Source organism: Pelecanus crispus, chromosome 11 (assembly GCF_030463565.1).
Source record: "Pelecanus crispus isolate bPelCri1 chromosome 11, bPelCri1.pri, whole genome shotgun sequence".
NCBI classification, from domain to species: Eukaryota; Metazoa; Chordata; class Aves; order Pelecaniformes; family Pelecanidae; genus Pelecanus; species Pelecanus crispus.
In genome coordinates, this window is record NC_134653.1 from 2576782 (window position 1) to 2595210 (window position 18429).

The 18429-nt window shown below is 52.5% G+C and overlaps 1 protein-coding gene across 1 annotated transcript; it reads left to right on the top strand.

Moving 5' to 3' along the window:
* Window positions 1–7703: 7703 nt before the first annotated feature.
* SOX8 (SRY-box transcription factor 8) lies at window positions 7704–12055 on the top strand. The gene is given in 4 exon segments (XM_075718761.1): window positions 7704–7922; window positions 7924–8147; window positions 10142–10380; window positions 11319–12055. Coding segments are annotated over 4 exon segments (1419 nt in total).
* Window positions 12056–18429: the final 6374 nt, after the last annotated feature.

Consider the following 18429-nt stretch of genomic DNA (forward strand, 5'->3'; position numbering starts at 1 on the left):
GCGTGCGGCGCCGCCCGCCCCTCGCCTCCTGCGCCCGCCGGGCCGGGCCGGGCCGGGCCGGGCCCTCAGGGCGGCGGGGAGGCCGCCCCGGCTGGGCCTTGTCGCCGCGGGCGGGGGGTTCTGTGGAAGAATGGCTTTTATACGCCCCGGCCCCAGGGAGCGACCTTTGAATAAGCGGCGAGAAAGTGCAAAGTTAAAAAAAAAAACAAACCCAAAAAAACGGAACGAAACGGAAGGAGGTGGCTCCAAAACCTTTCCCCCGCCTCCCGCCCGAGGAGGCCGCGGCCTCTGCGGCACCGCAGCCCCCTCAGCTCGCCCTGCCACGCCCGGGCTCCATCCCTGAGGAAAAACCTTAAATTCAATTCCTCAGGCTTTCAACATTCGCCCCTCCTGGCGCTGCCATGACTCCTACTCCACGCAGTCTGTAGCCGTCCAGCACTGGGCTCGGCGTTGAGCCCCTAAACACTGGTTTTTAGCAAAACCGCTTTAATAAAGCGGCCTCGGCAGCCGTCGATGAGTTTAGACGTGCGCCATGTATCCCGCTTAAGTAAATACCGCCGTGCTAAACCGTTCGATGGTCTCTGAGAAAGTATCTGTTATCAGGTGTAACATTATTCAATGCTTTTCAGACTGTAAACCAGTCCCTTCTAAATGCCTCTTTTGTTTTTCCAGTTTCCCATCACTGCTGCTTGCATTGTTCTCCTTGGAAAAAAAACCCCTACATAATGGTGCATTGTATAGGGAAAGAAAAATAAGCTATTTGTTAAAAGCCTCTGCTATACTGCAGTTTCGCTCTCCCTTTGGATTAGCCACGAGGTTCGGCTAGATAAATTTAAATAGATGTAAGCGAATGGTTTCCTTTGTGGGGTCTTTATGGAACTTCTAGAGCAAATTCCACATTAAATGGAAATGTCTGTAAAACAAACTGGATAACTGAGGAAATCACCGAGGAAAAGCAGAGGGTTTAGGCTAAAGATTTAGCGAAAAAAAGGAATGATTGGAGTTGGGAAGGGAACACTGAACTGGGTCGGTTTTCATCGCCAAAGATCGCTCCGAGATCTTCCAGGTGCGCAGGCGGGGACGGCAGCGGGAGCGAGCACCGAGCTCGGGGGCCGCCGTGTGTCACTAGCGCCTGTCAACAATGCGAGCTGCGAAGTTTTAACTCTACTAAATGGCAGAAAAATGTTTAAAGGACCGCTCCAACCCTCGTAAAAGGCAATGGAAGCCTTTCCCTTAGCTTCGCGGGAAGATGGATCAAGCCATAAAGGAAAAAGTGCGATAAAACGGCGGATTAGAACGTCAAGTGACCTCCTCCCTGTTCTGCGTTCCTGCTGGTACCCCGCTTTGTGCGGACCGTCGTTGCGTCGGGTTTTCTCCTGCTTATCTATTTACCGTCAGCTTTTATTTCCATGCCGCGATTTGCCCTCACGTCCCCTCTTTTCCAAGCAAGGTCTCGCAAAAGAAAACAGTGTAAAACCCAAGCAAGCAACGCAAAGGAGAGATTGAAGAGCGAGGCTCTGAGCCTTAAAAGTCCCAAAGGGAAAGCGATTCATAAATGTCAGGCCGGCAGGCAGGCGCTGAGGCATCATTGATGCTGATCTTCATTCAACAAAATGCGCGCCGCCACGTCCCCCCGCCCGACCCTATTTTGCTGTGTTCCAAACAGCTGCAAAAGTGACAGAGAAACAAGCATTTACTGTCACAGCACCCAGCAGCTGTCCCCACCAGCACCTCAACCCTGCTGTCCCTGGCACCCTAAATTACTCTGTGTTCATTCAGGTCTAGTCTTTCGCCCCTCTGGCTGCCAGGAATTGGGTTTAAATAAAACAGAGAAAGTGAATGTGCGCAGAAATAACTATTTTGTAAAGCGGCATTAACATTTGGGGACTCCTCTAAAGAAAACATACACTCGATTATGTGTAATGCAGTTATACACGATCCCGCTGAGCATTCAGCTGCGTTTGCTAAATGGGAGGTGGGGAACCTCGCAAAGAATTTGGGAGCTTCCTTCTACTAGTTAAGATTTTTCCAGCGGTAATATTTTTTCCATTAAAATCCCTGATCCTTCCCTGTGGAAATCTGATCTTTTAACTCCAGGGTTAGCAGGATTAAGGCTGAAAAGGATTTTCAGCGGAAGAATTACCTTTGGTTCTCCTGGGTTTGTACAGCATCTATAATAGAGCGGTGCTGATTCAGAAGGGGGATTCCTAAGCGGTACCATAGGACAAACAATTAATAATCACAGTAATCATAATTAATAAAGTTGTGCTTCTCCGTTATTCTGCAAAGTCGCTGTCCAGCCTGTGCTGGACAGGAGGAAAGGAGAAATCTTGTGCCAGTGCCTCACCTGGCCTTTAACGAGTAACACACATGTGCGTTGCTGATCCTGCAAAAGCAAATTTTGTTCTGTTGCTGGCACCTTGGCCTATTTGAACAGAAATAACACATGGACATTATAATTTCCTTTCCACTGGTTTCGGTCTTTACGCGGGCGTGTTTTCTGCGACCGAAAGAGAAGGCCGTCCCTTTCGGGTTTGTAATTGCTTTCGCCTCTGGGTCCTTGGCTGCCAGCACCACGGTGTGCAACTTCAGGCTGGGAAAGCTGCGAGATAAAAACACAGAACAAGCCACTAGTTAACTTTTTCCACTGGGATAGTAAAGAATTAATACTCATAGAAGCACTTGTTAGTAAGGGCTATTTTATTTTATTATTTCAGCAGGAATTGCACACCAGGCCCAATGTAACATGCAAAGATTTTCACGAAGCCCTCACTGCCTTTGGCTCAGACTGAAGTCAAAGCTTTCTAAAAATAAACGTCCTTTTTCTCTGATATCTGCTGGCATGATGAAGCCTAGAAAAGGGCTTAGGAATCCCCTGCACTCCTCTCCACTTGCATTTCAAGCAGGAGAGGTCAGTGGAGTCCTGCCCAGTGCAGGTGTGCGGAGTTTCTTGTATCGATGCCAGGTAAATGTTCATGGGCTGGAAAAGAGCTGCTGGGGGAACGTGTTCCTCCATTGTTCGCCCTGCAGCTGCCAAACTATTCCTGTCCAGAAAAAGGAGGGATGCCGGAGCTAAGCACCCCATTAACACAGTAAAAACTAATATTAAACTAGAGTTTAAGCCTCTCTCTTTCCCCCCTGTTCTCAGCAGACCGCAGCAGCTGCGCGAGGGGTGCGAGTTTGCATCCACTCACGGTGGTGGGAGCCTCAAGCCCCCAGCTCTTCCCAATCCACGGAAACGACTCTAATGACAGGCTTTGGATGAGGCTGGGCAATAAAAACTTGTTCTTGCTGTGGTGGGAGCACGCAGGGACTGGAACACAGGAACTTTCGTGAGAGCACGCTAATTTTTCACTCCTGCTGTGCAGGCGACAAGAAGAATTTCGAAAGCACAGCTAAGCACAGTGGTGGGAGCTGTGGAGGTGATGAAGACTAAATACCCCAAATGTTAATTAAAATTTGCTAAAAGGTTCTGTCCCTTCTACTCCTGAATTGTTCCAAGCAGCAAGGCTCACGTTATGTGAACAGAACACAACTTTTGGACCTAAACTGATCTGCGAGCAGCTGAGCAATATAAATTTAGTCTTAAAATTGCGAGAGCAGGCACTGGTTGCGTGCTGGAGCCTTCACAAGCACACAGTGTAGGAGCGGACCCATCGCTACAGTTCATCTTGGGAGCAAAGCTTTTCAGCTCCTCTGCTGCTATTTTAATTGAAATTAGTTGAAAGTTACCACCGGTGAGGTTTTTTTTTTTCTTTTCACATATCAGGAGCTTTCCTGAAAAGGATTGAACCTTGTTTCACAGCAATCTCTGAGCTGCCACTGAACTGCTGTATCCTCTGGGCAGAGCATTAATCCTGCAGATGTCAGAGGCTTATTTTAACACGACACATAGGTTACTCTTATCTGATCAGGGGTTGTTTTTTCTTCCCCTGTAAGGCTCTTTCTATTTGCTCTTTGAAATTCCCATGTAAAATCTGCTCCCAGTTCAAAGGTAGCCCATTTCTGAAAAACGATAACTTTACCACTTGATCAGATTAAGCGATAGAGCCCACCTTTGGGCCGGGCCTGCACCCAGCCAGGGAAGGAGCGCAGTGCACGTACGCGTTGCAGAGCATATCCCATCGTGTGCAGTGGTTCCCATGTGCTCCCATGCTCTGAAAATGCCTTCCCCATCTTCTACCGAGGATGAAATTTCTCCTCCTTGACATTAGCGGGGCCCTGACCGCTCTGAAGCCAGTGCATACACGCAGGCTTATTCCTGCATAGCCAATAAATATGGCAGAGAGGAGCTGGGAGGGGAGGTCAAGCCACCTCCATCCCATGGGGATTCTGAGGGTTCCCAGGTGACGAGTGACAACGTGATGGAGCCAAGCACACACGCCTTGTGTCTAGTGCCTGATCCCCAGCAACGCTGGTGTGAGCTGGCCGGGAACTTTATTGGAGACAGTGTCAGACTTTAAAGAAAATGAAGCAATATTACCAATATTGACAGGCAGCTGGCGTGCCCGCTCTCTGTCAGGAACAGCCAGCTCCATTCTGCCAAATCCTCTCTAAATGTACCCTGCTTGGGTGTACGTTTTAAGGCTCCATTGGGCAACGGGAATCTTGGTTCTTCCCTCGCAGATCTGCACCCTTTTCCTGGAAATCCTGATGTCGGGGCCTGCCCTGCAGCTCCATCATTTGCCCATCCCTGTACAAACATCGCTGGTACTTTGTTGTACAAAATCTGAACGTGAAACCCCACAAGGCAAACGATGCAACTTGAACCCACTTGTTGTCCCAGCATAATCTCATCCCATTTCATGGATGAGTGAACTTCCCAGGAAACCGGAGCTACTGAAGTTTCCCAGGTGCTCCAGCTCCCTCCTGTCCCCGTGCCATCTCAGCTTCTGGCAGCCTTGCCCGGCTCCGATCAGTCTGCGAGGCAGGGCAGCGCTGCTCCCTCCGCCAGCTCGGCGGAGAGCCGGCGCTCGGGGACGCGCGATGGTTTGTGCAAGATCACAAACCCAGATGCGAAGCAGGACACGTACGCTGCTCTGGTTCCAGGCACTACCTCTTCCCCTGCCCATCTCCGGAGTAAGAGGAAGCAACTACCGAAAGTTGTCCTCCTCCTCCTCACCTGCATTGGACAAAGAGGAATTCAAGAGTGTGGGCTGGGAAATGCAATTCCCTGCCTCGGGCAGAGCTGGGGAGCCCTGAAAGGCAGCAGCACGCAAGAAAACCAATGTCTCTAATTCCTGCTGTCCTTGGGGGCTTCTTTTGCAGGATTTTGACTTGTAGTTGAAGGCAGGGATCAGAAAAAAAAAGGGGCTCTTGTTTTCCATCCTACCTCCGTGGGCTTGCCCCAAAGCTCCGAGCATCCCACAAATCCCTTCCCAGCCTCAGTCATGCAATGAGGTTCAACTCTTCCGAGGAAGGTACTCCGCAGGAGAGGCTCTCTTTAAAAAGACGGACTAAAAATAGCGATTATTGCTTTGACTCAGCCGCCTCTAAAACAGATGAAATACAATTTACCTGACTCATGGAATTTCAGTAAGGTAAACTTAAAGAGCTACGAGAACGCAAAGAGACAGGCATTATAGAAATGTACGTTAATTATATGTCACATGAGGGGGGAAAAAAAAAAGTTTTGCCAAGTGTCCAACAGCCCTGCAAAGCCACCGGTCCAAAGCCCAGGGAAACAGAAACTCTTCCCCAATCTCATTAAGCTTTGCATTGGGCCCTGGAAGAGAAGTTTAATGCATCCTCACTTGCATGTTCAACACATAGAATATGCCTTGAGCCTTAAAGATGATTTTTTTTTTTAAGACACTTTGTAAAATTATATTTAAAAAAAAACTTTGTCCAAAGGGAACTCACTTTGTGACTCTGCAAGCTGAAAGCTGGAATCTTGAGAAATTACTAATAAGGAAATGAGAGAGTTTTTCAATAAAATAAAATCCTGCTTCGCACTTTAACAGAATTTATTCATTTTCACACAGAAGGCATACGGACATTCAGGCACATTTAAACAGTGTTACATTTAAATTCAAAGTGCACGCTTTATTTCGAGGTGATTATACATTGCAGTAATTAAACAAAACGCTCTCAAAGCCACCACGTTCCTGTTACTTTTTAAATGCTGGAATGCTTGAAGCACCCACACAATTTCTATTTTTCTTTTTTTACTGCAAATCTTGTACTTGACCCTCTTTTTCCAGGGGGTAGCAGGGCTGAGGGGAAGCAGCGGATAAAACTGGAATTTGGGGAGTTGCTTTTTTTTTTTTTTTCTCCCAGTCGCAATTAGAAGACTGGATTCCGCGGATAATTAGAATCAAATGCTCCAAATAAATACTGCAAACCCCAGGGCTCGCTTGGAGAGGGGCAGCCCTTCGCACCGAGCAGGCAGAGCTTTTAAAAAAGCGGATTTTGCCGAGGGGCCCGAGCCCGCAGCCCCGCACCGGGGGGAGATTTTGCGGGCAAACCAACCCCCCCAACACCCCCCGGACCCCCAGGCTCACCCCGCGGTACCGGATCCTCCTCCGGACGGTGTGAAGCCGCCGGCGCCGGGCGGGGGGCGGCCCCGGCTCTGCCCTCCCGGGGGTCCCCGGTGCCCGGGACCGAGCCCGCCGGGGAGGTGGGAACAGAGGAGAGGCGAAACGGGGCGAGGGGACGCGGAGAGGCTCGTTTCGCTTCTTCCCCCCCCCCCCCCCCCCCCCCAGCAATTCGCCGCTTTCCGCCGTTACTTGCGCCTTGGCCGAACGATGCGCCCGGGGATGCGGGGAGCGCACGCTTGCACCGGGGCTCGGCTGCCGGGGGCACACGGGCAGCCCCGACGCCGCTCGGACCGGCCCCCACCCGTGCTTCTGCCACGCACCGACCTCCCCAAAAGCCTCCTCGCACCGGGGGCTTAAAAAACAACCAGCCGTCCCCAGGCCGCGACCCGCGCGGGGCGTCCCGCCGGACCGGAGCCCCGACCGCCGGCCGCCGCCGCCCCGCCCCATCCCGGCGCCGCTCCGCACCTCCTCCCCGCGGCAGCTCCGTCCTGCGGGGCTCGGAGAAGCGCTCAGCGCTCGGCGGCCGAGCCCCGCCGCCCCGCACCCGCGCCCCGCCGCCCCCCCCCCGAAACGGCGGGTGCCCTCCGCGCACCGGGGGTATAAGCCACACCCCCACCCTCGGGGGGGGTCCTCGGCAGCGCCGCGGGGGGCGGTGAAACCCCAGAATAATTCGCAGCGGTAAAAAATAAAGGGGGGGGGGAGCCCTCACGCCGCGGCGGGGAGCCCCTTCCGCGGCCGGGCAGCGGGACCGCTCGGCGCAGCGGCGGCAGCGCGGGGGGCGGGCAGCGTGGCGCCACGCCCCTTTATGCAAATGCACCGTCCCGCTGCGCCAATGGGGAGCGGCGCCGGGGGCGGAGCCAGCAGCCCGCCCCTTAAAGGGACCCGTTGCCAGGGGCCGCGTTTCGCACTGGACGGGGCGCGGCGCGGGCCGGCGGCGGGACCGCTCTGGGTTGCTTGGTGTGACTTCGCCTGGTTTTGCTCTTCGTTTTTTCTTAATTCTTCTAGATTTCTTCTTAATTTTTTTTTTTCTTTTTGGGGCTGTTTTTCAACCTTTGTCTTGCTTCTTCGGCGCTGCGCGCTCCCCGCCGCTCTTCCCGGGGCAGCCCCCCTCGCCCTCGGGGCGGCTCTGCCCCGCGCCCCGGCCGCCCCTCGCCGCCGCCCCCGATGCTCAACATGACCGAGGAGCACGACAAAGCGCTGGAGGCTCCCTGCAGCCCCGCCGGCACCACCAGCTCCATGTCCCACGTGGACTCGGACTCGGACTCGCCGCTCTCCCCCGCCGGCTCCGAGGGGCTGGGCTGCGCCCCCCCGCCCGCCCCGCGCCCGCCCGGCGCCGCTCCGCTGGGCGCCAAGGTGGACGCGGCCGAGGTGGACGAGCGCTTCCCCCGCCTGCATCCGCGACGCCGTCTCGCAGGTGCTGAAGGGCTACGACTGGAGCCTGGTGCCCATGCCCGTCCGCGGCAACGGATCGCTCAAGGCCAAGCCGCACGTCAAGCGGCCCATGAACGCCTTCATGGTGTGGGCGCAGGCCGCCCGCAGGAAGCTGGCCGACCAGTACCCGCATCTGCACAACGCCGAGCTCAGCAAGACGCTGGGCAAGCTCTGGCGGTGAGTCCCGGGCCGCGCAGCCCCTCCGCCGGCCACCGCTCCGCTCCGCGCAGCCCCGCTCCACTCCCTGCATCCCCGCTCCGCGCATCTTCGCTCCGTGCATCCCCTCCGCGCATCCGCCTCCGCTCCCTGCATCCCCTCCGCGCACCCCCGCTCCGCTCCGCGCATCCCCGTCCCCTTCCGTGCATCCCCGCTCCGCGCATCTTCGCTCCCTGCATCCCTCCCGCGCACCCCCGCTCCGCTCCGCGCATCCTCTGCACGTCCCCGTCCCCTTCCGCGCATCCCCCTCTGCTCCATGCATCCCTTCCGCGCATCCCCCTCTGCTCCGTGCATCCCTTCCGCGCATCCCCTTCCACGCATCCCCCTCCACTCCGTGCATCCCCTCTGCGCACCCCCGCTCCGCTCCGCACATCCCCGTCCCCTTCCATGCATCCCCGCTCCGGGCATCTTGGCTCCTTGCATCCCCTCTGCGCACTCCCACTCCGCTCCGCGCATCCTCTGCGTGTCCCTGTCCCCTTCCGCGCATCCCCCTCTGCTCCGTGCATCCCTTCCGCGCATCCCCCTCTGCTCCGTGCATCCCTTCCGCGCATCCCTCTCCCCTCTGTGCATCCCCCTCTGCTCCGCGCACCCACCCCGCCATCTCCGCGCACCCCCTCCGTGCATCCTCACTCCGTGCATCCCCGCTCCGCTCCACGCATTCTCCGTGCATCCCCGCTCCGCTCCGCGCTGCGGGCGCGGCAGCCCCGCACAGACCCCCCCCCCCCCCACCCCACGGGGCAGGACCAGCGGGGCCCCCGTGGGCTGCTCAGGGGAGGCGATGGGGGTTTTGCCTCGGGGTGCACGGCTGGATTCCCCCTCCCACCGCTTTTTTAAAAAACCTTTTCTTAATCTTTATTTATTGTTTTGGCCGTCTGTGCCCACGGGGGATTCTTGAAGCGTTTCAAACTGAAGTGCAAAAATCCCCCAGAGTGTGCCGGCTCGCTGCGAAGCACATGCCGGTCCCTGCTCCGAAAAAGCCCCTGTGCGAGGGCCTGGGCACCCGCGGCCGCGGCCGATGGCTCCTGCCCCGGTGCTCTGTCACGCGTGGATTTTCCCTGCTCCGTCACCTGGGCCCTTTCCTCTCCTGGCCAGGGTTTCCCAGTGTCCCTGTCCCCAGGAGACAGACACTTCTTAAAATTGCTTCTTGTACGATGGCTTTTTCTAAAAGTTTTTTCCTTGGCTTGCTTGCTTGTCGCTTAACAAGCTATAAAACCAAACAAGCCAATTTTTAGCAGTTATTTTAATCTGCTTTCTAATTTCCCTTCTTATCCGTGTGCTTGCGTGCTCAGCGCTGCCCACCGATGCAAACTTTTTTTGCTGGGCGGCATCGGAGCGCGCTCTGCTTCCCAAGACTCTGTGACGAGCCACGTTTACCGCCCGGTATATTTGGTCGTGTCTCATTGTACCAAACTCCCAACTTTCTTGCCTCTTTGGGCCACCAAATGCTGCTGATGCTCCCGCTGCCGTTTGAGACTCTCTGAGAGTTTGCAAAGAGAGGTCTGGGCAGGGGAGAGTTTTGAGAGAAATAACCCCATCGCTGTTGCCTTCGTGGTTTCTTTGTAAGCACCAAACAAAGCTGGAAATGGGCAGCGTTGTTTGTGGCGGTGAGGGGGTGGCATTTGTAGGACAAACATGGGAATAATATTTGGCAAAGGCGTTTAAAATGGGGCAGGGGGATTTTGTTTTGCCCAGTTATCGGTGTCTGTAGTGGTCAGGTTTTTTTCACGCCTCTGTAGTTGGTATTTTAATACATTTTTGCAACATACTTTAGCTCTTTTTTGCCACAGCAAATTTGTTTTGTGCTTAACTTTCCTGTTGCTCAAATCGGTGTATGGGAAGTGGGGATGTGAGCCTGACAATAGGCTGAAAACTTCTAAGGAGAAGACATTAATTTTGGATTTTTTTTTTCTTTCCCCTCCTTATTTAAAAAAAAAAAAAAATCCATCCCAAACCAGTTTGTTAAGCGAAAATGAGAAACGTCCTTTTGTGGAAGAAGCTGAGCGGCTCAGGGTCCAGCACAAAAAGGATCACCCGGATTATAAATACCAGCCACGGAGGAGGAAAAGCGTCAAAGCCGGGCAGAGCGATTCCGACTCCGGAGCTGAGCTCAGCCACCACGCGGGCACGCAGATCTACAAAGCGGACAGCGGGCTGGGAGGCATGGCTGATTCCCACCACCACGGCGATCATGCAGGTAAAGGGCTCCCGCGAGCAAAAAAATCTGCAGGTCCCGGGCGCGCCGGTTTTGGGACGCGAACCCGCTAGGCGGGCACGGGCTCATCTGCCCATCGGTGGGGTCGGGGCCATCCAAAAGTAGGATTTGTTGCCCCGAGAGCTGTGGTTTTGCACCAGGTTGTGAACGTGGCCGTGGTTTTCTTTAGCAAATGCTTACAGAGCCGACTGTGCCGTAGGAAATCCCTAAAGCGCAGGGATACCTGTTTCCCAGCTGCTCCGGGAGCGGGGAGGATTTATTGCGAGCTCATAAGGGTTAATAATCCCGTGGCCATGCCAAGGGTGCCTGGGGGAGCGGGTCCTGGAGACGCGGCTTCCCCCCGAAGCTCCCCGCTTCTCGGCGGCGCTGCGAGTTGGCACGGGGCGCGTGTTGACAGATTCCAGGAGGATTGCGAACGTCCTGCAGCTTCAGACGCGTCTGCGCTCTCGCCCAGCCTGGCTGGGGATCCCGGCCCCGGCTCGCTCCGCCGGGACGGCTTCTCTGCCTCCGGGAGAGCCGGGCTGGCTTCAGGCTGCCCGCGGGGAGCGGCTGCGCGGGCCCCTCCGAATCCACCCCCTCGTTCCGCTTCCCAGGCGAGGGGGAGCTCGCGCGGCCGGGGGTGCCCTGCCGTGTCCCAGCGTGACCCCCCGGGCGCCGCGCGCTCCCCGGCTTCTCCTCCCCGCTGCGAAGCGTCGCCCGTGCGAGTGGCGTGCCCCAGCCGCGGACGTGGCCCCCGGCACGGTCGCGCAGCGACATCAGCTACCTCCAGCACGGGGCCGTAGATTCAAATCCCCCTTCCCCTCTTGCAATAAGCAGGGGGAGAAATGTGCGTTTTCTTTTTTTTTTTTTTCATCCTCCTTGAACGCGTCTGTTGTCTCGCGGGTGCTCTCGTTAAAGCCTTGCTGTCCCTTCGTCCCCAGGCCAGACCCACGGGCCGCCCACCCCACCCACCACCCCCAAAACCGACCTCCACCACGGCAGCAAGCAGGAGCTGAAGCACGAGGGCCGCCGCCTCGTGGAGAGCGGCCGCCAGAACATCGACTTCAGCAACGTGGACATCTCCGAGCTGAGCAGCGAGGTCATCAACAACATGGAGACCTTCGACGTGCACGAGTTCGACCAGTACCTGCCGCTCAACGGCCACGCCGCCATGCCGGCCGACCACGGCCCCAACGCCGCCGCCGGCTCCTACGGCGCGTCCTACTCCCACTCGGCCACGGGCACCGGCGGGACCAACCAGGTCTGGACTCACAAAAGCCCGGCCTCGGCATCGCCGTCGTCCGCCGACTCGGGCCAGCAAAGGCCGCACATCAAAACGGAGCAGCTGAGCCCCAGCCACTACAGCGACCAGTCCCACGGCTCCCCCGCGCATTCCGACTACGGCTCCTACAGCGCCCAGGCTTGTGCCACCACCGCCTCCACCGCCACGGCCGCCGCCTCCTTCTCCAGCTCCCAGTGCGACTACACGGACCTCCAGAGCTCCAACTACTACAACCCCTACCCCGGCTACCCCTCCAGCATTTACCAGTATCCCTATTTCCACTCCTCCCGCCGGCCCTACGCGACGCCCATCCTCAACGGCTTGTCCATCCCGCCGGCCCACAGCCCCACCGCTAACTGGGACCAGCCGGTCTATACGACCCTGACGAGGCCTTGAAGGATGCGCAGAGCCCCCGAGGGCTTCCCCGACACATGCACTAACGAAGGAATGAAGACGAAGAGCGTGGAGTGCCGCGATAGTTTCCCAAGTGCCTCCCAAGCCGCTGGGAACTCTGCTCGTTGCGACCGGACGATGTCCCCTCGCTTCGAAACTCTCCAAAAGGACAGAGCTCTATTTTTCGTTGATTAATACAGTTGAAAAAAAATACACGAAAATAATTAAAAAAAAAAAAAAAAAAAAAGGATCCGTCGATTTCCTTTTGAATAAATGAAGGACAAAACCGTGCGACTCCTCTGTGAGGACTGAACTGAACTTACGCGTCGTGGAAGCTGACGAGTGCAAAAGCGGAGCGGGCTGGGGGGAAGGGGGGGAATTTTAAAAAAGGAAAAAAAAAAAAAAAAAGCTGTTCGAGACTTTAAGGGTCTATTGCAATGTGAGGAACGGACCAACCTTGAGGGCAAGAACTCACTCGGACCAACGCGGATGAAACCCGAAAACCCGGCTGTTCCGTGGAACAATCTCATGGGAACAAACGAGTCTGGTGGGACCAACCAATTAAATGTCTGAAGTGTTTGTTTTTCTTTTCTTTTTTTTTTTTTTTTTTAGTCAAGAGTTCTTCTAAGCAAGGTTTGGCTGTAATTAACATTTTGTTTTTGGAAGCTTAAAGTGTTTTGTTTTGTTTTTTTTTTTTAAATCTGTTAAATATGTATTTATGTTCTGTATTATTTTGTCTTTTAATTAATGAAGTAATTTTGTGCAAAAAGTAGAATTTTAAAAGATTTTAAAGATGGGATGGGGAGGGAGCATAAAAATAGTGGAGATGATACAATAAAATGGTGTTACGAGTCTATAGCTTTTCGTTGGTTTTTGGGTTTTTTGTTTTGTTTTGTTTTGAACCGCTGCAGCAGTCGTGTTTGAGAGAGGGACTGAAGGCATCTGCCCATCGCAGACCTGGGCACCGACAGGAAAGTCGAAGGGGAATGTAAAATAACGAGGGCGGGGAGGTTACTAATGAAATTGGGAGGCTAAAACGATTGCAAAAAGGAGCAGGCGGTTTTTCTGGCTACCTGCTTCCAGGCGTTAAAATTGGATTTTAAGGCATTGCAGAGTCTTCGTACACTTTCAGAACCAGGACTACTTCATAGGAAGATGTAATTTAATGAGAAATTACCGACTTCTGATTTAATTTTGGCTTCTAGGGACCAGATGTCATCCATCAAGCTGTGAAACTAAAATCTTCTCCACTAAAAAAAATGTTTAGGTACTTAGTTTTAGACTAATATTTCATTGATATATTTCTACTTCTTCCATTGTATGCTGAGCATATAATAACCATCTATTTTATGGTAACTTGTGCCTTTAAAAACTTTGTAAATCTAAAAACACATTTCAGAGGTTATCATCTTTTTACCTTTTCTACGTTTCCTACTCTTTTTCTAAAAATATTTTTTGCATATTTCCTTTTGGGGGACGTGGGGGTGGGGCAAAATACAGAAAACTCATTTTTATGCAATCTATTTTTCTGTATAAAGTTTGAAAGACTTTGGCTGTTACTTATCTGTTCTCTTCACTAGCTTCTGACTAAGCAATGCTAACTTTTGTACAGATCAATTTGATAAAATTAAAAATTGCTTTTTATCAAGTACGTGTTATGTTTTCTTTCTGCTTGAGCCTATTTCTGTGCTGAAAAGAAATGTGGAGAACAGCTTTGAGAGGGACAGGATATTCAGAATAAAACATTTTGACCAAGGTTTTCTCTGTTTTCCTAATGTTCTGGTTGGTTTGGGTTTTTTTTTTTTCCCCCGCTTGCTCCCTTTCCCTGTACTTAAACTGTGTCTTACTATGAGATTTTTTTGGTAAATATTTTTTTTTTTTTAACTTCCTTGAGAAGTGTATTTCCATGCCCGTAATCCCAAGGATTTCATGGGATTTCATTGAGACTGCTCACATGAGTAAGGGTTTGCAAGGTCAGACTGCATGGTTTTAGACCAAGTTCATTTTTATTCTGGACAGCACGTAGGAATTTTACAGTAACAAATTCTGTTTTCTGGTTGGCGAGCCCTTGTAAATACCTCTTAATTATGATAGCAACAAAATTATATGTTGCATGCAGTGGTTTTTTTTTTTTTTTAAATGCAGTCATTAAAATAGTTACATTTTTTTTTTCCTTATATAAACTAAGTTGCAGTTTGGTTTCACCAGTTCGGACAAACCGGTGCAAGGTTTTCAGGCTGGGCCCTAACTGGGAGGAAAGGATTGGGATTAGGGAAATTTTGCCGCCCCTGCCTGAGAAACGCGCTCGGGACTCGGTTGCAGCGCAGCGCTGTGGAAAATGTTTGAACGGGGGGGAAAATAAATGTGATGACAATTAATGGAGCTCGAGAACGTTAACAAAGTCTGAACAACAGAGTCCCAAGGCAAATTTGCTGCTTGCAGTATCTGCCAAGAGCTATCTTGCCAGAGTGTCTGTAACTGGACACCATTTTCTCTGCGCTCATTTACAAAACTGCTGGCAAAATGACTTTATTACGCTATAAGCCAAAGCTGCGGAGTGACTTGCAGAGGAGACTTTCTTTCCTCCAGTTACAGTGCAAGTTTCAAGCCTCATCCTAACTCATGCTCGAAAAATAGATGCGTTCTGGCTTTGCCTGTTCTGCGTGTTGAGGTAGGGCTTCCCCTCCGAAGTCACACGCTTTGGGGGAAAAAAAGAAGAAAAAAGGTGAGAGGGGGATATAAGTGCTTATCTTTGCTTTCTTCTTGATGTTTAATAGCAAAATTTACCGTGACTTCACTGATGCCCGGACTAATCTTTAAAACAGAATTAAAATATCTGTATGCAATGGTATTATAAATCACCCAAAATACTGAAATTAAAAATTGCACCCAAGCGTCTCTGGCTCATGGGAGAGCGCGGTGGGGCCTGTGCACCCAGCAGGATGGGTCCCGGTCGCAGGCTGGGGGAACGTTCCCAAGCTCTTCCCTCTCTCCCTTTTCTTCTTCTCCCCGTATTGCACCGGCCGTGCCCTCCAGCACGGGTGACGTCCAGCGAGTGCGGTGCCCTTGGCGCGGCCGGGAGCGGCGGGGGGTTTGTGCTCCCCTCCCGCGGGTGCTGCGGGAGCCCCGGGCGGCCATGGGGTCCCCGGCCCAGCCTGGCGACCGCACCAAGGGAACGCGCATCCAAAATACGCAGAGTTTAAATCCATTTGCTTTTGGCCGTACTTACTTGCTACTTGTTCTTGCTTTCTACGAGCTTTGCAAACTCAAGTTAGCTTTTACTCAGCTTTGCAGAAACCAAATGCTACAGATCGATACCGGTCAGTAGGTACGAGCGATGACGTGAGCCTTGGAGACGCCTCTGCAGCTCCTGGAAGCAGCTCCCGTTTGAACAGCTAACGCGGAATGGGGACGGTCAACTTCTTTTTTTTTATTGCCCTCAGAGTCAGGGATACTCACTGCACATTTGCTGTTGAGCAAAATCCAAAGACATTACAAAACGGGTGTTGAAGAAGGTGAGAGGCAGGCAAAATTTGCTGGCCTGAATAATCCCAGGGACTCAGGCTTTAGGGTTAGCTGGAAATTCCTGAGCACCAGAAGTTCATTCCCCATGCCTAGATTTCCACTTAACCATACAAGTCTCCCATTTCATTTTCCTGGGAGAAGACCACTCATGCGGGGGCACAGTTGATATTCAGAGAACAGCATTCTGATTTGAAATGAATGCTGTTTGTATAAATGCATTTTCATGCGTTGTCCTTTTCTTCCGTTTTATGTGTAGATACTGTCTACAGAAAGAGAAGTGATTTTCCATGAGCCGAGCGTCTTCCTGACGTGAATGGCAGCATTGTGTGTCCTGCGCTGGGCTCTGATGGCTCTTGTGTTGGCGTGAATCTGGAATGTCTCTGCAGAAGTCAATGAGATCAGGTGAAACCAGGACTGGCTTTTGACCCCTGGCTGTCAACAAAAAACGGTTCTCAAGATAATTGCAGGAATACACAAGCGATAAAAGTTCCTCTTTTTTTTTTTTTTTTTAGTTTTGGTGCAGAGAATAATGAATGTTGCTATTTATCTGAATTGCTCAGAAGGTACTGTTTAGCAAGAAAGAGGAAATTAATTGTATAGACCGTATCCACATTCCTTCTGCATGGTGGAAAAAGAAAAAGTCCCTTCCCATCCTCCTTATTATAATTTTTCCTGGAGTGATACCAACTTTTGTTACACATTTTTTTACAGTTGGGTATTAGGTTTACGGCAAAGAAATTCTTAAATGGCATTTCCATAACAGCGTTCAGCTTTAACAAACTTCCGCATGGGTATATCCCTGCTCCCTGTCTGTGGACTGACCTCTTCGGGATGCCTGGCTTTTCCAGCTAGGCTCGCCGGACCCAACCCGCAGCTCCGCTCTGCTGTGAGACGTGTGGCCACGAGAGCGGGGCTACGGGCCAGCCCCGCCGGGCCAGCTCCCCATCCCATCCCACGCAGGACTGCTCCCCGCGGGATCCCTGGAATCTGACCGCAGGGATTTGGCCATCCTCACACGCTGCTCCTGGAAGCAGCGGCCGCGGGGCTGCCTGTCCTCGCCCGGCGTCTCCAGCCCGATGCTCGACGAGACGAGAAAAGGCGCGCGGGCACTCCCTCCCTCTGCCACGTTCATCCGGCCGCTGCCAAGGCCGGCTGCTCGCAGCCCCTGGCTACACGTTGCCCGTGATCTGGAGGCAAAAAAAAATTAAATATAAAGTAAAAATAACTAGAGACGTGAGTGCCTTTCGGAGTACGTGGTGTTTAAAGCGCCAGGAGGGCAGCGAAAGCCGTTTTCAGGTGAGCGGGCAGATGCTGCGGCCAGTGGCCCAGGTAGGGCAGAGCCACGCTGCCGTGCAAAGCTGGAGACATTTTGGGGAGCAGGAGCAGTGGCGTGCGAGCCCTTGGGAAGGCTCGGTGGCCACGGGAGCTCTGGGGACAGGGCTGGGAGAGCTGAGGAGGTACCGTGGTGAACACAGCCCCGCTGCCCCGGGAGCCTGGATGAACCCAACCCAATATTGAAGAGACTTCAAATTAAATAATAAATAAAAAAACCCCAATATATAATAAATAAATAAATAATATATGTATATAAAAAAATAATATATATATAATATAGAATCATAGAATCATAGAACCCTAGAATTGTTTAGGTTGGAAAAGACCTTTAAGATCATCCAGGCCAACCATTAACCTACACTACCAAGTCTACTCTAAGCCAACCAAGGGTAGACCAGACTGAACCATGTCCCCAAGTGCCACCTCTGCCCGTTTTTTGAACACATCCAGGGATGGGGACTCCCCCACCTCCCTGGGCAGCCTGTTCCAATGCTTGACCACTCTTTCCGTAATGAAATTTTTCCTAATTTCCAACCTAAACCTCCCCTGGTGCAGCTTAAATATATATATATTTATATTATATATATATATAAAATATTATATATATATAAAAATATATAAAAATAATAAATATAAAAAATAAATAAAATAAAAGACTTCAATATTGCCCTCGTTTCAGTCTTTGAGAGCATGAGGTTGGGTCCAATTGATTCAGGGCTCTCTTAAGTGTGAAGGCAAATTCGTAAGTGTGAATTCACCGAGAAGGACTCCAAACTCCCTTTCTGGGGGGTAGAACGGAACGCAGGGAGCCTCCCATCATGTCCTGACCGCTCCGTGAGCGATGCACGGAGGAACCCCAGCTCCCAAGGAGACCATGCCCCAGCATCACCGCTGCCCTGCTCTTCCTTGGAGAGCCCGCAGAGGCTCCATGAGGTTTTGGGGGAGTTCATCACATAGCACCCTAATTAACGAAGGACTGTGGGAGCCAGGGAGACCCGGCCCAGCCCGGTCCCGTCTCCTCCGCCACCGCCCAGCTGAGCCAGCGTGGTGTCATTTTAAGTTGTCGTGGTTCAGCCCCAGCCCCAGCTCAGCACCACGCAGCCATCGCTCACTCCTCCTGCCCCGATGGGATGGGGGAGAGAATCGGAGGAGTGAGAGTGAGAAACACTCCTGGGGTGAGATAAGAACAGTTTAATGATTGAAATAAAGTAAAATAGTAATGGTAATAGTAACAATAAAATAATAATAATAATAATACACAAAGCAAGTGCTGCCCAATGCAATTGCTCACCACCCGCCGACCGATGCCCAGCCAGTTCCCAGCAGCGATCGCTGCTCCCCGGCCAACCCCCCCAGTTTCTATACTGCCCATGACGCCGGATGGTATGGAATGGCCCTTGGGGCAGTTTGGATCAACTCTTCTGGCTGTGCCCCCTCCCAGCTCCTTGTGCCCCTGGCAGAGCATGGGAAGCTGAAAAGCCCTTGACTGGCACAAGCAGTACTCAGCAACAACTAAA